General features: G+C 46.5%; 1 protein-coding gene across 1 annotated transcript in view; it reads left to right on the forward strand.

The window, feature by feature from the left end:
- Positions 1–18,780, forward strand: part of LOC130579329 (slit homolog 3 protein-like) — a gene marked incomplete at its 5' end in the record, with an annotated part of 52,101 nt that overhangs the window by 14,961 nt on the left and 18,360 nt on the right. The window contains 4 exons of the mRNA XM_057376026.1: positions 3,337–3,430; positions 8,288–8,425; positions 12,217–12,457; positions 13,089–13,219. Of these exons, the coding sequence (XP_057232009.1) occupies positions 3,337–3,430; positions 8,288–8,425; positions 12,217–12,457; positions 13,089–13,219 (604 nt within the window). The remainder of the gene's footprint in view (positions 1–3,336; positions 3,431–8,287; positions 8,426–12,216; positions 12,458–13,088; positions 13,220–18,780) is intronic.

Consider the following 18,780-nt stretch of genomic DNA (forward strand, 5'->3'; position numbering starts at 1 on the left):
AAAATTGCAATGATTTACGGTGGATCATTCTGCTCCCTTCCTCTGTCCAATGCCTGCTTGCATGTTACCTATTCAGCTTTGCTTAAAGAGAATAAGTGTGCCTTGATAGAACAAAATGCCTTATTTGGGATTTAAAAAGTTGTTTAACTGATTAGAAGAGAAATGTGGCTGTGGTTTTTCTGTTCTATAGATTCAGAAACCTGTGTGTGCCCAGATTGGAGCTGTGATCTGAGAGCATGCAGGAGAGAGGAAAATTGGGAAGTTGGACGGTTTTGCACACTTGGGAAAGCGTTACACTGACATTTTCTCTTGTTTTGGCATGATCAAATATCTTCCACAAAGAGAATCAGTGCTGCTAGGGGTTGGCCTAAGATGAATGTCCGGTTTGTTTTTAGGTTCACATAACTATCCACTGAGGAATTTGGACCAGACCTTGAATTGCTGCGCAGAGAAGCAGCCCTGTGTCACTCAAAAAAAAGAGGATCACATTTTTTCTCTGATACTGACATTAAAGCGACCAATGAATATTGCACTCTCAGGTCTGAGGGCAGATTTTTTGGCCCAGATATTTTCTGAGTGAATAAAATATGAGAAAGACTTTGTGTAGCTGGTGCCTTGGGTTTTGCGGTTCAAAAAGTGTTTTATTTCCCTGGCATGCTTTCTGCAGCATCTACTGAACACTGGTGGAGCCTGGAATAATGACCAAGAGGTATTTTCTTCGTGAGATGAGGCTGCTCTGGTTGCAAGGCGTTCCCAAGTGAGCTCCCTAATGAGTGATAGATGGGAAAAATAACAGGAAGGGTCCTGAAATGTTCCAAGTTTTGCATGAAAAATATMATTTTTTTGGATGCTGTGTTTGGTACCTAGCCTAGAATTCTCCTACATTTTGATAGTGGTGTCTTCAGAATGACACAGTGAGTCATAATATTTGACATTTGGGGAGATTTTTACTGGATCTCTAAGCRCTTGTCAAGACTGTTCAGAAAAATACTTCAAGAAGAATTATGATTTCCTTTGAGAGTTTTGATACTGTTCATATTTTTTAAAAGCCTGTTTCCTTTTCTTCAAAACAAAACAAAAGAAGTAAYAGAAACTTCAGAAGTTTGTACTGACCATTTTTAGTGAAAGGATAGTTGAAGGCATCTATCCACACTCTATTCAGTTATTAAATGGCCTTCCAGAAATATTTCCAGCTTTAGCTCATTTGAGCTCTGTTAATGTCACCAGCCAATTAAATTTTTTTGATGTTTATTTTCACATTAGATTCATAGCACTCAAGGGAGATGGGGAATATCAAGATGACAAACTGGCTCTTCTCCAGGCACCACAGCGAGGTGTGACCTGCTCATGTTCAGGTCTKCCCAAAAGCTGAGGGAGTCCCTTTGTTTGTTGGTTTTTGGGAGGGTTGGTGGGCTGTGGGTTTGGGGATGGCAGTGARCAGACCTGTCCCCACTTCTGCCCCCTCAGATGTGTCGATGGCTGTCCCCAGTGTTCACAGGTATAAGAACTGAACATCTCCCGTTGCTTTTGAGGAGCCCCAAAGTGCAGTGGCAAACCCCAGTGCAGTGGATGATGTTGCCCTGTTTCCATGGACCTCCAGTGCTCTGTTTCCTCGGCACATCCCCCTTCCTGAGCTGGATGTGTTTGTTGTATTTGCACAGGCTTTGTCCAGGGCTGTACAAAGTYTTGGTAGCATTTAATAGTGGTGATTTCCTGGGATTCCCTGGSTCCTGGTGGAATTGCTGGTCTGGAAGTGATGCTGTGGACAATGAACTGCAGATTGCTGTGCCAGGCTGCTCAAACCCAGCAGGGTAACAAGTCAGGAGGGCTGTATGGCCCTCGAGGATGGGGTTTGTGCTCGTATTCCTGCTCTCATTCACACCTGACAGCTCTCAAAAGCTCACAGATCATGCTCTGTGTTTGGAAACACACAAGAACAATCGAGTTCCTTTTGCAAATGCATGTTATATTTACAGGAGGAGTCACCTGGAGAGCTGTGTGTCTGTGCTGAAGGGAGGAGTGACCCAACAGAGCATTAGCACCTGGGGGAGCTCCCAAACCCCACCTGTCTGCACCAGGGTCACCCTCAAACTCTGCTCTCAGCCACCCCACCAGACCACAGAACTGATAAAAGATGGGTGGTTCTCATTTGCGTTTTTTATCCGAGTTTTGATCACTGTGGTTTGCTTGGCTTGTGTTTTCAGGTGTTTCTCTGTAGCCACTAAGGTGTAGAGAAATGTGAGGGTTTTTGAACATGGAGCTGCAGCTCCATGAAGACCTAAAAGAACAATTCTAGCCTACCACATTTTCATTTTTCTCCACTGTTCACGTGGTCTGTTGCTTATGTGATGCTGTGTACTGTGCACAGGCACAGAAAATATGAATAACGTTGAAACCTTGCTCTTCTGATAGAGCTGCTCAGGGCCCTTTGGGACTGCAGCTTTTGTGGGCTCATTTGGACACTGCCTGGTCTTTGCTTCTCCTGCAARGCTTTGGGAGCTGTGGGGTAGGTTTCTGTTGGATTCTGGGGAAGGCAAAGACTTCTGTGGTCTTTGGCTGGATCTCAAATCCTGGGGTACTGAAGTGTGACCTAATAATTTAGGACTCAGAGAAGGATTGTATTTAAATAAACTATCAGGGTTTGAACATTCAGCAACTATTAATTATTAAAATTTATACAAACCCAGGGAGGTTCGTGGCATGTTTTACATTGTACCTAGAAACAGCTGAGCTGAGCTTACATGAGATGGATTTTTTTTTTTTTTCTGGAAAGACATCATGTCCTGTGAGCACAATAGAGCTAGTACTTCTCTTATAAATAGTGAGTGCTTTATAATTGCATGCAGTCCTAAAGCTGGTTCCTATTACAGAGAGTCACAGAGGGTTTGGGGGGAGGTTTGTGGGTTGTTGTTCTTTCCCAGAACGATGTCCAATCAGCTCCTTTGGCAGAGTATGAACTGTGGCTAAAGTATGTGTCCGTGTGAAAATGTTACGGTCTAACGAGCAGCTTCACTCCTGTGGCACTTTCTTGCTTTGAAATGAGAGGTTCTGGGTCAGGAGCTGCCCGTTTGATCCCTCCTCTGTCTCCAAGTGGAGTTTGTATGTCGGTGCTCTTTACCTCAGCCCTTCAAATCCCTGTGATAGAAGCACTGTGGTCACTGCAGGTCAAAGGAGCCGATTTAATGAAGTCTCATGTGCCCCCAACAAACAATTTTGTCACTTCCTGCTGAGCTACTGAGCTGTCTCCACTCAGGGAGATTGGCCATCCCTGGACGTCATGGGTGTTCAGGACTGTTCGAGGTTTGTTAGAGCTTTTTTGCTTTTCCTTTGCCTCAGGTGAGCTGTGTGATGAGGTGATCAACCACTGTGTCCCTGATCTAAATCCCTGCCAGCACGARTCCAAATGTGTTCCCCTGGACAAAGGAGTGAGGTAAGTGTGTCTGTGTGTGTTTGTCTCTGCACACTGGGCACATCCACCCRTTGGCATGACTGGGCTTGTACTGGCACTGAGATTGGAGCAAAAATCACCAAAATGAACACTAATATATATGTGTTCACATAAATATATGTTCACACATATAAAATAATGCGAACTACATGTACTTCATTTCGTGCATCCATAAACACTTTTCTAGCTTTCTTTGATTTACCTGAAAATAATGGATGTACCCTCAGAGCAGAGGAATTACTCTGGAGTAGAGCAGGGCAATAGGAGGATTTATGGGACAGTCACTGCAAAGGACCTTATCCTGCATCAGAAACCAAGGAGAGTTTCGTTGTKTGTTCCTCAGGGCATTTTTCAATTCAAGCAGCACAGCAGAGCCAGAGCTGGGTGGCTCCAGCTCAGGGTTGCCATTTCTCCAGCCTTGCTTGGCTCATCTGGGGTTTGGAGAAGTCTGTGTTTGCATTTGCCTGTTGGGAATGACACTGGCTGTTCCACAGGGGCAAAACAAAGCCTTGTGTTTCAGATGGCACCAAAACACCTGGATGTTTGGGGTTGGGGGGTTTGGAGAGGTGCACAGTGGCAGCTTTCATCACCTGGCTCAGGAGGGRCTTGCAGAGCAATTTGGCAAATAGAGACAATTGGAAAGTCAAGCTTGTCAGGAAAAGATCATTGGAGACAAATCCAGGAGAGTTCAGTGCAGTATGAGCAGCTCTCTGCAGCCTCCCCTCAAGCTGTTCTCACAGCCTCAGTGCAGCCCTGGGTGCTCTCTGATTCCCTGCTGGGGCTTTGTCCAGCACGCTCAGAAAAGGGAAGGCAGCAGGCTTGGTCATCCTGGAATCCTGCAGCTGGGGTCTCATTGAGTCCTGTGAAACAACCAGAACAGTGTAAACTTGCACACAGGACATTTCAGGAGAGTTAAAAGGAAATGAGCCAAAAATTTAGAGAGGTTGGCTGTCCCTAGGGCAGCTGATTCTGTGCTAGACAGGCAGTGCAACACAAACCTTCTTTTGGGTGAAAAGCCTCCAGACAGAAATGTTTCCAAATCCTGAGGAAGATGAAGCTGTTACATGATTAGGATGGTTCCTGATGTTCAGGGACTGGATAARGGGTGTGTGCCAGTGCATAAACAGCCCCTGATGCTCTTCCCAGGTTTCATTCCCAGTTAATCCATCATTTGGTTAATCCAGTAGCTTTGGTTCATTCAGCAGCTCCATCATGTCATGAGGTGAAGGCTTGTAGCTCAAATTGCCTTCTGTTGCTGGAGGGATGAAGGGATRGAGACAGCTGTGGCCCTGAATGGTTTTCCCCTTGCCATCCAAACAATTGGAGTAAATAAGACTTTTTCTCACATGCTTGCTAGAAAAGTGTTCTTCACAGTAGGGCCTCTAACCCTTGAGGGGAGCCTGAATAGCTGCTTTTAAGTATTTTTCTGCTACTGTTTRTTGTGTTATTCTTCCCATTATTCATAGTGCTACAGAAAAACCCATGATTTCTTTGCTCCTTCTGTCTCATTTTGCTTTCTAGCAGCCAGACTTGAGAGGTGATTGTAGAATTCTCCAAGCACTGCTATTTCCTTGACACTTCAGTGGCCCCAGCCCATCCAGGAAGGAGCCCTCAGCAGTTCTGCAGGGCTGTGTGGGTGCTGCTGGGCTCACTGCTCACAGCAGCCTCTGCTCCTGTGCTGCCCTGATCCCCAGAGCAGCCTGATCTGATGTTTGGCACATCCTGGTGCAGGAGTCAGGGTGCTGTGCCAGCCCTTTGTGTGCTTCCAGAGGCTGGGGATGCTGCTGGCAGGAGTCAGGCTGGTCTCTGAGCTGTCTGTGCCCTGGGCATTGGGTCAGACACAGCCAAGGGGACAGCACAGCACTGGTCAGTCTGTCTGTCCTGCCCTCAGCTCTGCAGAGGGAAGAAAACATGACAGAGATGGGAAAAAATAGGAAGCCAAGTTWTTTATTGATCTGGGGAGGGAAATTCCACTCTGGCCCTGTGATAGAAGCAATGATTCACGGCTTTAATACAGCAGACATTGAGTGCATGCAGATGCAAACCCCCTCAGATGGGCCAACAGTTTAAATATCACTGGACGTGTTTTCAGGCTCTCTGTGATACTGGGAATGCTGCCATCACTGCAAGGCTGAAACAGAAAACAAGATTCCAACTGCAGGGGTGTCAGATGGTCACTGGGGAATGAGATAACTGCCTGATCATGTAAATTGCTCTCTTACCATGATTTGAACATGAAGGTTTCTTTGCCACCTTCTCCATGCATCAGACTTTCYCTGGTTGATGCTCAGTGTGGGACTGGGGGATAAGGACAGAGTCACCATGCCATCATTCYCTGCTGGGACAGGCCTTCTGGGGTTTCTAGGAGGGGGCCAGGTGAAGAACTCATGGGGCTGAATTTCTCACCTCCTGTACTTCAGGCAGCATTTTTTGGTAGCTTCAGCCTGGATGTGACACACCAAGAGCTCAGAGGMGACTGACCCAAAAGGAATGCCAGGCTTGTAAAGCCAAGCTTRGAAGCAGACTGGACTATTTCAGTGTGTCTTTGGCTGCTCAGAGCTCTCTGCTTTCTGACTTAAATTTGCAGGTGGTTTTCCTCCCTTCCAGCTTCCACATCTTTAGTGTGCTGTTATATATAGGAGAAGAGTAACTTTCTGCATGCCAGAAAACAAAACAAAAAAAATAGTGTTTAACAAAATGAAATTACTTCCAAAAGAATAACTTCAAGAAAGGAGCATGTTTTTCCATTCACTGTATTGATGTTGGAACATGATATAAATATACTTTATTATTCTAAAGCTTGGAATTATTACCTGACAGCTTAAAATGCTGATTTAATGCAGCCCTGCAGAGAAAAGTGGTGGTTCTGTCATTACTGAGATAGCCAATGCACATCATAAAATTGATGCATGGCAGCCCTGAATAGGGAACTGCACATTGTTCATTATTRCATCACTTTATATTAGGACTGCAGGGATCAATAAAAAACAACAGGATTAAATGCTGCCAATTCCCCTCACAAAGTCTTTTGATTGACACTATTTCCTTGCAGGTGTGTCTGTGGTGCTGCCAGAAAACATTGCCCATTTCTTAGGGTTTGGGGAAGGAACACTTATTGCTCTTTGCTCTGTTTTGTCATCTCCATTATGTTAATCACAGTATTCCCYGAGCCACCAAGGTGTAAAGAATCGATTCCCACCTGCAGAGCTGGGAGATGGGCCCTGCTGTGTTTCCAGAGGCTCTGATGGGGCCTGTCCTGCAGGGAGGGTGGAGTGTCTGTGTGCACCCAACCCTGCCCATCCTCAGCTGCAGGTGAACAGGCTCTGCCCCATTTCCTCCTGGAACAGAGCCTGGAGCTCTCATTCTCTGTGCCTGGGCTGGGTGGCTGCTGTCACTCCCAGGACACTGCTGCACTCCAGAGAGTGTCACCAGCTCCTGCCTTGCCCTGGCAGCAGCCAGGAAATGTCACTCAGAACACCAATCAGCTCAATTACTGCTGCCTGGAAAGTGGAAATGGTTTTTTCCTCATCACTCCCGTGTGTCCAGTTCCTCTGAAGAGATTTTCCACAAGGTGCCTCCTCCTGCATTTTCCCCTCCAGGCTGCTGGCAGGGAGGAGGAGTAGGAGTAGACCAGCTGAATGGAGCAGTGGTTTCTCTCCTGATGCCACATCCTCAGCTTTACATCTCTGCTCTTCCAGCTCTTGGTGACAAGCACGCTGGTTCCAACCACAGGCTCTAACAAGAGCACAGACCTCCCTTTTACTGCTGAAATAAACTGTAGCTCTTCCCTTGATTTGGTTGAAGTGGTGTGCCTTTTGTTTTCCAGATGTGCAACAACATCCAGCTGGGAGGAGTAAAATGTGTTTTATGGACTAAAGAGTGCTCATGACTAAACATTGTCTACAGTACAGATTCAAAAAAAGGCTGCTCAGCAATCCCAAAAGATCTGATCCAAGTCAGAGACTTTGGGATGCATTTTCCATTGTTGCGCTATGAGCTTCTGCAAGACTTATAAATAGAAATGCTGATGCAGCAAACTTTTGTGCAGCAAACTTGAGAATTGTATGAAATGAAACAAACAGGCAAGGTCTGCAGGTTTGGGTACATCCACTGTGCTCCTGTGAATGGCAGCACCCYACAGCAGCAGATGCAGGGTCACCACAGCAAAGACAGGCTGCAAACACAACTTTCCATTGTTGCAGCAGCCTTTTGCCTTGAAAATGAATGGAAAGCAGGTGGTGGTCTCAAAACTGATAGGTTTTCTCCTTAAATTTGCTGGGTTTTATGGCTTGTTTGCAGATTGCTTCCATTTGGAAGGCAGACCCTTCCTGTGCTCCACATAGCAGCACAGAGCCAACCTCAGACACCCAACAGTGTGCAGGCATTGGCAAAATCATAGCCTGGGGCACCCGAGTTATTGATGAGAGTTATGGATATTGCAGAATATTGTCCCTTGAGTCTGTAGGGTGAAGGAAGGCATTGTCATCTTTAGCACCATTGGGTGCYCACCCTTCTCCACAGATCTGCCTGAGCAGGAGCTGCAGTCTGGTGGGGCTCGACTTGAATTTCAGCCGATTGCAGAGCCWCGAGTGCAGCCAGGCAGGAGGGACCCGAGCCTTTCTGATGGCAGGAGCTGTGCTTGATGCTGCCAGCAAAGACTGTGAACACCTCCCCACCCCAAATGTTAGCAGTGCTGGGCTGCCTGAGCACCTTCCCACCCCAAATGCGGGCGGTGCTGGGCTGCCTGAGCACCTTCCTACCCCAAATGCTGCGCTGCCTGTGTGTGCTGCTGGTGTGAATGTTGGAAGGAGCCACTAACGGGGCTTTGGTGCCTTTCAGGTGCGAGTGCCTGCCCGGGTACAGCGGCAAGCACTGCGAGCTGGACGATGACGACTGCGTGGGGCACAAGTGCCGGCACGGAGCCGCCTGCATGGATGCGGTCAATGGCTACACCTGCCTCTGTCCCCAGGGCTTCAGGTAGGGAATGGTTGCTGGGCACTGCTTTATCCCCATCAGACTCTGCACAGCGCTCATGCAATGGGGGCCTCAAGGGTGCCCTGAAGGAGTTTTACCAAGTTCACTGATCCGGGGTGAATCTTGGGAAGCAGGGATTGCCTTTGGGCAGTGCTGCCCCAGCCATCCTTGCTAACACACTTAGCACAGCACCTAAAACACCCATAAATCATGTGGAGATAAGCCCTGCRTGTGCAGAGTGAGCAGAGGACAGTAAAATGCATTTATGAACCTTCAGAACTGGCTGCAAGGAAAACATGAGCCTGAAGATTTTGTGCCAGTGTCTCTGTGCCTCTTGGACGAGCTCAGTACGATTCTGGCTGTAAATTTCCAGTCCCTCCTTCTGACAGCTGCCAATATATCTGACTCCTGGAAATCTTTCTGTCTGTCAAAGATAAGTGTGCTCCTCCAAATGGATTCACTAATCATTGCCTGAGGCTGGATACTGGCTTCCTTCCAGCTAAACCTTTTCTGTGTTTGAAATACACACATGAGACAAAAAAGGAGCACCTGAAAAGATCAGTCTTGACAAAGCAGACATTGCATGAACACTTATAAATCATTTTCTCTCCTTTGTATCTGCAACTGTTTTCATTCTTCTTGCTTTCATCCTTGCTGATTTGGGTTTTTTTCCTTCCTTCTCAACATGAATTTCTGTTGCAAAGCAGCCTTCCCGGAATAGGCACTGATATATAACAGGATGTCAGCCCATGGTTTCACAGAATCAGCCTTGTTATTTACAAGGTATCAGATATCCSCTGAATTTCAAATTCATACCCTTTTCTCCATGTTTCACTCTCTGCTTCAGTCCATTTGATGGCCTTGGGGACCTTGCAGATTGGTGKCTAACATGACTGTGGGATTGTAAATCCTCAGTGTTATCTAATTGTGAGAGTTGAGAAATGGGATTGCAAAGCCGTGTCTGGAGTCAGGGGTAACTCGAGCCTGTCGTCACATGGGACTGGGAGACTTTTGCTGCAGGTCCCCTGATTTTTAAGGCCTGTCAGCACTAGGCAGTGATGAATGTGAGGGTTGTTTTCTGGGAAAGCAGAGTCCCAGCGTTTGGCAGGGATGTTGAGTCAACACAGCTGGGTGGAGCAGCAGGGGGAGGTGGGACAYTGCTCTGTCCCTTCCCAGGTACCATTGGCAGTCCAGGCAGTGCCCCAGATTGTCTGGTGTCACACCAGGGACATCAAGACCAGAACCTGGAGCAGTCCAGCCTTCTCTCTTGATCAGATGAGCGGGTTTCATTCCACTAAAAGTCCCCCAAGTAGGGGAAACGTCTTTCTACACAGAGCTCCAAAACTCAACTACCACCTTAGCACTTCATAGCCCAAGGCAGCCGTGGGYCAGCAGAGTAACCCCACTGCCTGTCAACATCACAGCCAGGATTAACTGGAGTTCTCYTGTTTGCTTTCCTTTTTTCCACTAGTCCATGCCACTTCCCTAAATCTCCTGTGCAAGATGCAAGGAAGAGAAGGGTCTTTGGGGAGGGAAACCTCACACTGAGCACTACCACACTCCATCTGCCAAAGCAGACAGCAAGCTGGAGCCCCATGTGTTCTCCATGCAGGAGAGTCCCTGATCTTGTTCAATTTCAGGATTAAAATTCTGCTAACCAAATATGATCTCATTATTCTTCCCATGACTCAATCCTTTTGTAGTCTAAAGGCCTGCTGCTCTGAAGGAAATTCTGAGGTTTGGGTTTTTTTCCTGTTGAGATTAAAAATGCAAATGCAGTGATTGACAGAGTTCATCCTTCTGATGTCCAGGGTTAGAGCCTGCCCTGTCCTCGCAGCTGCCTTGGGCATGTGATGTGTGGCAAGGAGATAACTCTGCAAGGGTTTGAATGCTGCAGGTGCTGATGAAAAGGAGAGAACACGAGGGCTGGTCTGACAAMGGAGCCCTAAGATGATGATTAATAAAGTTTTTTTGGCTAAGTCTCAGGAATTATTTCCCAGCAGTGATTGCCCTCCCATTATGCAGAGCTTGTGCTGCTGTAATAAACGCCSAGACCTGTAATGATTTTAGGGCTGTCACTGCTCTGCATGTCAACGCCATTAAAAAGATGTTAAACTTACATCCTCACACAGCTGAACAAATGGCACTTGGGTAATTCTGAACAAGGTGGGCAGGGCCTCATCCTGCCCAGTGGCACCCCTCTGATGACAGCCCCAAAAAGCAGTAGTGCCACCATGCACACACTTGCTCCTATCCCATMATTTCCCATTCACTGGTCAGGTGTAGTTGTGCTCCTGCAGCACCTTTCCTTAGCACTCACCAACATCTCCCAACTGCATAATCTGCTTCCTTCCTGTAAAGTTTTCGGTGTTTTCTTCCCAAAATAGCCCTCATTTGCCCCCTGCAGATGAAAATGTTTTAGAGAATTTGTGAGCCCCGCTGAATAAACCCCAAGTTCTCAAAGCTTCCCTCCAGCAATCAGCCTCACAGTAGTGTAGCCTGATAAATGTTGCTCTGGTGGGGAAGCACACATTAAGCTGCAGAGCCTGATGGAAGCTCTGCTCCTCTGTGGTGCAGATGCTTCCGAGGTCTCCACTGGGACAGATTGCTGCAAGGAGCTCACAGTGATTATTTAAATAAATGACATTGTACCAGGCAGAGCGGACTGCTATGCAAGTCAGGCTGTGTTCTACATTCCACTGCTGGGGAAATAAATCCTATTAATTACTTCTAAATATGTATKTTTAAAAAAATTAAAAATGAAAGGGCCTTGTCAGCCGCTGTTGCTAATGTAATTTCTAGGTGCCATATCAGGAGAGCTGCCCTGGTAAAGCCATACACCAGAGGGGTTTCACAGCAAGCAAGRGTGTGCAGGAGCCACACCAGGAGCTTGGGGAATCTGTCAGAGCAACACTAAGCACAGACACTCTGGCTTCTTCCAACATTTGCTTTCTGTTAGTGGAGGCTGTTGTGGGTCACATGGATTTTTTATTATTATTTTTAACTTCCACAAAATTGGAATTACATACACTGACTTTCCCTTCTGTTTTCTACTTGCTGCTGAAGCTACAATGGGCTTTAGGTAGAAGGAAACTCACAGGCTGGCTTAGCAGTGCTCAGTTCTGCTGGTACCTTTGGAAGGGGTTCCTTTTCTTGCCACTTGAAACAGCAGAGTAGACTGAAATCACAAACACAGGATGGGGAAATCTCAGGTTTGAGTTGAAATGGCTCACAGATTGCACTGGGAGTCTCTGCAGGGCACGGTGTGGGTGGGAGCTCCTCCAGCCAGGCTGCAGTGCCCCACAGAGCTGAAGACCCAGTGCAAAGGGCAGTGCAGGCTGCTCTCAGTGCCTGCAGTGGCTCTTCCCAGTTAGCAGGGGCACTGCTGCCCCATCCAGCTGTGCAGCTGTCCCAATACCAGCACGGGCATTATTCCTGCCCGTGTCCAGCTATGCAGCTGTCCCAATACCAGCACGGGCATTATTCCTGCCCCATCCAGCTGTGCAGCTGTCTCAGTACCAGCACGGGCATTATTCCTGCCCATGTCCAGCTGTGCAGCTCTCCCAACACCAGCACGGGCCTTATTCCTGCCCATGTCCAGCTGTCCCAATACCAGCATACACATTATTCCTGCCCGTGTCCAGCTGTGCAGTTTCCCCCAGAACAGCAGTGTACAGTGGCCGAACCTCAGAGCCGCCGCTCCACGGCAGAATGGTAGCCCCTGCAATAAAAAGGCAAACCCAAACCGGGCACTAACCCARGCYGCTGTKTGTCCCCTCCCCTCCCTTTCACAGYGGGCTGCTGTGTGAGACACCACCGCCCATGGTGCTGCTGCAGACCAGCCCGTGCGACCACGCCGAGTGCCAGAAYGGAGCGCAGTGCATCGTGGCGCACAACGAGCCCGTGTGCCGCTGCCTCGCCGGCTTCGCGGGCCCGCGCTGCGAGAAGCTCATCACCGTCAACTTCGTGGGCAAGGACTCGTACGTGGAGCTGCCCTCGGCCAAAATCCGCCCGCAGGCAAACATCTCCCTGCAGGTTGGTGCAATAATGCCTGTGCGTGTGGCACACGCTGATGGAGCAGGGGGTGCTGGCCGAAACCCTCAAAAATGAAGAGTCAGTTTGAGAGCCATTTGTCTGCTCTAAAATCACTAACATGTGAAGGAGCAGCTGAGGCACTGGTGTGCCTTGGTGGGCACACAKCCTGCCTCCAGAATCTCACCACTCCCTGATTCCCAGACTGCAGGGTTGATTCAGGAATCCCCGCTGTGTYCCTGCCGATTGACAGCGTTGTGTGTCATCCTGCACAACTTGGTGTTTCATGTCAGGATGCTTCTTGCAACACACTGCTCTAATTGGCCTCTCCAGACAGTATTTTGCTTATTCAGCAATCAAAAGGCCCTGAATTTTGTTACAGCCCTAAGGTTCAGAAGAGAATTGAAAACTGGTTTTCATGTAAAGTGGGAAGTTGCCTCCTGTGTGTGAGCCCACCCAAGAGCACCAAGACCTTTTTGTGCCTCCTGGCTCTTGCTCCCATTGTTGCTCATACATCTAATATATTAAAGCATATTTAAGTTGCATATATTATTTCAGTTTGATTTTTAATGTAGGTTTATTTCTTTTTTTAACCATTCTCAAGCAGCCTTACCTGGTTATGAATGTTTCACAGGTAGCCACGGACAAGGACAATGGCATCTTGTTGTACAAGGGAGACAAYGATCCTTTGGCTCTGGAGTTGTATCAAGGACACGTGAGGCTCATCTACGACACCCTGAACTCCCCACCCACCACAGTGTACAGGTAAGTGGCTGTGCTCTGCCAACACAGTTGATTTCCAAAACAGATGCAGGAGAGGTAGAATTTTTCTAAGCAATGTGCAGTGGAGAAAAWCCTTTTATTTTACTTGGAGCTGTCTCCTTTGTGCATGTAATTAGGTAAGAATGTTAGACCTAGCTGGAGGCTGCATAGTTAAAAATTGACATTTATTGGTGATACCAGTGATGCTGTGTCCTCCTATAATTGTAAAAAATGGTATTTTCTCGTCTACTGTAAAGRAGTTTCTGATGAATTTTGTCTTTGAAATAGTTGTAATTAATGAGTTTCTCTGTTGACATCTACCATTAATTGACTCAACAAGACAGAATAGTGACTGTGCAGCTGCAGGGTTTGACAGTATCAAATAGAAGGGCTGATCTCTTCTACAGGATGAATATTTTTAGGGGAACTCTTGCCTATAACAGAAGTAACTACACAAACCATGTAAAAATGTAAAAAGTGTACAAACTTGCTATGGTAAATTGTAGGGTAATTTGACCTTCAGACACTTGGCTTTTGAGGCCATGAAACCCACAGGTTTATTCTTAGTCATGAGAAAGGAAAGCAAAAGCACAAGTGAAATCTTTGTGTTTCTGTAGGAAAGAGATGCGCTGCCCCTGTCATCCACAGCTCCTGCAGCAGCCCTCTCCCCTGGTTGTTATTTTCAAGCCTTGTTGCTCCAGTTTGTTCTGTGCACAGAAGCATTTCAGACTCAGCAYAAAGTCATGGCACTGTGTGTGCAGCAGAGCAGGAATTCCCAGCCCACCTCCCGCTGTAAGGAAGAGCATCCTCCTGGAGGGGCGTGGATGTCACCATACATCACTTTTCTCACAAAGTTTTCTCAGCACTTGCTCAAACTTGAGCACTCCAGGGAATTTTCTTTAGGGAAATGGTGACTTTTTTAAGAAAATGAAAACCTTCTTTCTGTATGGAAGCAAACTGGATGATATCAATGCAGACATGGCCCCAGAAAGAGCACTGGCTTTTTCCCTGTAGGAATGAAGACATTTGCTCATGGTTTTCACCAGCTGGATGGATAGGTGTGAAAAAATGCCTCTGTGTGTGGCTGCTGATCCTAATTGATCAGCTGTTAGAGCAAAGCTGAAGTTGTTAAACAGTTTTATTCTGCTAATTAGAACGTGGGGAAGGTTTGTTCTATGTGGGCAGTAGGAGGGGGTGACAGCCTCCGGTGGATTTTTGCTCCCCGTTGTCACAGCACAGCAGAGCGGGGACAGGAGCTGGTGCCACCACCACAACAGCTCCCATGGAGCTGGCAGAGCTGCCAGGGATGGAGRCAGCAGTGACCTCGTTATCCCCTTGCCCTTCCCGTGGCTCAGGGAGGAGGTCTCCATCCAGACTGACACCTCATTTCCATGAGATTAATGGCCCCTTCGCTGCATTCCCTACGCCGTGAGCGCTGAGATGGGAGAGAAGCTGCTTAATACGATGCCCTTTCTGAAATGTCACTCTAATCTTTTATTAGTTTAAGGAGTGGAGCAAAATGGGATTAGCATGGAGCTTGATGGGAAAAGATTAGGTTGATTGAGAAAAACTGCAGCTAAAGAATGTCAGAAAGGGCCTCTAAATAGATTAAAAGACTTGTTTTTCTTAAAGGCTGAAGAAGGAACAGAAAAACCTGCTTCTCCCCTAACAAGCATGGGATTTTAGRGTAAAAGGCATAAGTGGATCTGGTTTGACCTCCCTATATATCCTGTTTGACTTTTAGCTAATGCATGAGCTCTGTTTGGCCAAGACATGACTTCCAGCTTGGCACAGGGTTTTGACAGGAAAACACCAAATRATAGAAAATCCCCCATTTCCTTTAGTAGCTTGGACAATGGTCAGYTATTTCCATTATTCAGGCATTGGCCACCATTTCCAAGTTGTGTCACTAATACCTTCTGGATTGTTTAGAGGCCTTCTCAAGGGAAATTAAAGTCTATTTATACCTGGTCCTGGCTCAAATGAGTTTATGTGGACTTTTATTTGCATTGTCTCGTAACCTGCATTTTGRTGAAATGAATAGCTGGTTCAGTGTGATGCATTTTGTCTCAGCCTGAAGAATTTGGGAAACTTTTCTGCAAATTCTACGATTTTCACTCGCCATTTAAAAAAAGGCTTATTTTTTTAAAAAATAAATTAAAAAACCAGGAAAACCTGGGCAGATCTTGCCAAGATCTTGCCCTCACTGTTGCTGAAAGTTTTCYTTCCCCGTTGTCTCCTCCTGCTGTTTTGTTTAGACTCCTCAYTTCAGTGTCAGTCTCAGCAGAAGTGGACTGTTTGTCTTTGCAAAGCTCTGTTGAAAGGCCATTAGATTAATTTTCACAGGCAGTGTCATGTGCTGCTCCCCTCCAGAGGAGTCCACTTCTTGGACTCGACGAGCAGGGCTTTGGCTCTTGTTTTTCCCCACAAGAGGCTGCCAGAAGAGGAGGAGGCCTCAAAACACTGCCTGGTGGGAGCTGTGCCAGCTCCAGCTGCAGGGAATCTGCCACTGGCCTGGTCCTGGGCTGTCACTGAGACGTTTTGCTGGCTGTTTCAGGTCCTTCCCAGGATGGGATGTGGGAAGCCATTGGCAAGCTGCATGATCTGTAATTCCTCATCAGAATCTCCATTATAAGATTTATTAATAGTACTTAAGAACAGTGAAATTAGCAAAGTACTTGGCTAATACAGGTAATATCCTGTAGGGATAAGATAAAAGCTGTTGTTTGGGGAGCCAGCAGTGAGGAAGGCATTCTTGGTGGTATTTTTCCAGAGAATTCCACAGAAATGAGGCACGCTGTGGGTTCCAGTGCCAGGGTGCCCCCCAGCCCCTCAGAGCAGAGCTGGGGGAAGGTTTACACCAGACACAGGGGTGCTCTGAGCCTGCTGTGAATCCTCAGAGAGGCTTTGTCTCAGAACTGCTGTAGATGGAGGGCAGGGATGTGCCGTGGGAGTGGACTGCCAGGGAACAGATGCTCATTTCAGCTCCTCTGGGAAGGCAGGAGAGGTTCCCAGCTACCAGAKGGAACCTGTTTTGTGTTTGAGGTGCTTCTCTGAGCAGACTGAACCAGAACAGCAGTGCAGAGTCTGGAACAGCCCAAAATAAGTGGCTGWACATTCAGCTTTGCTGTACATGGGTTTGTCTCTGTGGTAAGTTTAGATAGAAAGGTTAAAGTTGACATTGAGTTTTTCTTTCATTCCAGTCAGGTAAAGGTCAGCACATGTCCAATGGAAGTGAATACCTAAAATTCAGTGTCATTTATCGTCAAGTTAGAGAGAAATTCAAATTAATCCTTGAAYGTAATATAAAGCAATGACAGGACTTGCCATTTAAAAGAAAAGCTGGCTGGTCTTTTACTGGAACCTGTCACTTGTGAGCTGCAGAAAAATGGTTTCCTGGCCACCATAGTAAARCTCCTACAGATCCATTTTTGAAGTAGGATTCCCAGTTGTTGTTTCTTTTATTCTGTTTAATTATTCTATACATGGACAAAAAAGAACAGAAATCTTTTTCTGAGTACTTTATTGGCCTCCTGGTTTCTGCACTGCTGAGAGTTACTCTTCCATGCCATGACAGTACTTGGTGCCATGCCAAGAGTGAGTTCTTGAAATAAAGTAAATCTTTTACAGAGATGCCTTACCTTAATTTAAAGATGCCAACTGGAAAGGAACATGCTCCTTTTGTTTGCCACCACAGTGCAATTGTTAAAAGTTTGAATTAACAGAGAGTAGTTAATTCCAGAGATCAGCATTCAGCCATTGACACTGGTGTCTGTTGAACTGTATTCTATAGGGAGAGCTCCCTATTTCCAATCTTTTTTCCCACATCTGTTCCTTGAGCCAGAGATAAGACCTTCCTTGTAAACTTCTCTCCCATAGATTTTATGCCGCCATAGAGTCATATTGATTTGGATGCTGAAATAATCCTTCCTAATAGAAATGGCAAACAGAACTTTGACACAAACTGCTGATGTAATTCCCTCTGGAGCTCCCAGATTGCCATGTTGCATACAGACTGTCATATCTGGGAAAGAGCACAAGGCGGGCGTCACTGGTGTAAAATCATCTGTTCTCATGCAGGGTTCCTGACAGAGTGAAAAAGGAGGCAGTTAGGCAAAGATAAGAATGAATTCTATTTGTCTTTCTGCAGAGACTACACCCAAATTACATTATAATTCCTTTTAAAAGTATCCTTGCATAATCTGCTTTCAAAAATGCTACATCATTAGAAATATTCCTTGTAGATTGTATCACACAGTTCTCATGGTCTGGCTGACTCTCCCACTGCATAGATGGATGTTCTTGTGGTTAAGGCAAAAGGCCTGAAAGAAGGGAGCTTACATTCCTGCAGTATCTGTTTCAGATGTGATGACTGCAACATGACAAATTAAATCTGGTTCCCTGTGCATACAAAAAAAGTTGAAAACGCACAAAAAATCGAAAAGGTGTTTCAGAAATGTGCTGCAGGTTTCCTGAGGGTGAAGTTCCTGCTCCCCTCTCCCTCCAGGCTGTAGAGCAGCACAAAGTTTTTACCTTGGTGGCCTCTGCAAACTTCTTCTGTCCTTCCACTGCCTCAGGCTCTGCCATGTTCCTGGAGCCCAGGAGCTGCTGGCACTCGGTGTCAGCACTGTCCCCAGCCATGTCACTGCTCCATGGATGTGCTGCTGCTCAGGGACTKCGGTCCTCTACTCAAATTCCTGCTGGTGCTGAGGTTGAGCATTGCTTTGATGGTGGCAGAACATCCAAAGGGACAGAAGATGGGTTTTTGCCATCGACTCTTTAGCTGCAATTGCTAATCTGCAGAAAAGCCTGGGAGGCTTCACCATTAATTCTCTGCCTTCTGGGGRGGAATGTGCTGGAGGAGTGAGAGCATTAATTATTCTTAGGATCATTATTAGAGCTTGTCAAACTCAGTTTTTGGCAAAAGTGCCTTTGCAGAGTGCACTGCATGACTGGTCCTTTTCTTCCTAATACCTTCACAGCCTGCAGCCTGTGCTGTGCCTGTCCCTGGTGGGATGCCTGTTTGATACTCTGGATGGGCTCTAAATAGACTGTTTTTCAGACATTTCTGTGAGACATCACTGAGCTCTTCACAGTTCTGCATATTTGCAATTCATTTTATTCTCTCCATCACGCACTCTTATTTTTTCAGGTACTCCTTAGGGATTCTGCATCAAATCTAATGAAAGAAACTGGCATTAGTCTCTGACCTGCACAGGAAAAATTGTAAAATTTGAATGTACTTATACATCTTGCATGAGCCAAGGCAAAGGACAGCTGAGTTATTTTTTTACCTTTATAAAAAGCTCTGCTGTACATAAATGGGAGAAAAATGGCAAGTGTGYGAGTTCTTGTCAAGCTACAAACATTGCATTTCCCTAGCTTTTCATGGATTTTTGTGTAGTGGGACAGGGAARACGTAAGGTCAAGACCTTAAAATATCATTTAACTTTTATCCTTAGGTTCAGAATCAAATATTTGCTTTCATGAAATTCAGAAACTTTCTCCTGCTGGGCTGAAGCTTAAGAAGGGTAAAGTTTTGTCCTTCAGGCTGCCGGAGGACT

This window comes from Malurus melanocephalus, unplaced genomic scaffold (genome assembly GCF_030028575.1).
Source record: "Malurus melanocephalus ecotype Western Australia unplaced genomic scaffold, MMel_1.1 scaffold_268, whole genome shotgun sequence".
NCBI classification, from domain to species: domain Eukaryota; kingdom Metazoa; phylum Chordata; class Aves; order Passeriformes; family Maluridae; genus Malurus; species Malurus melanocephalus.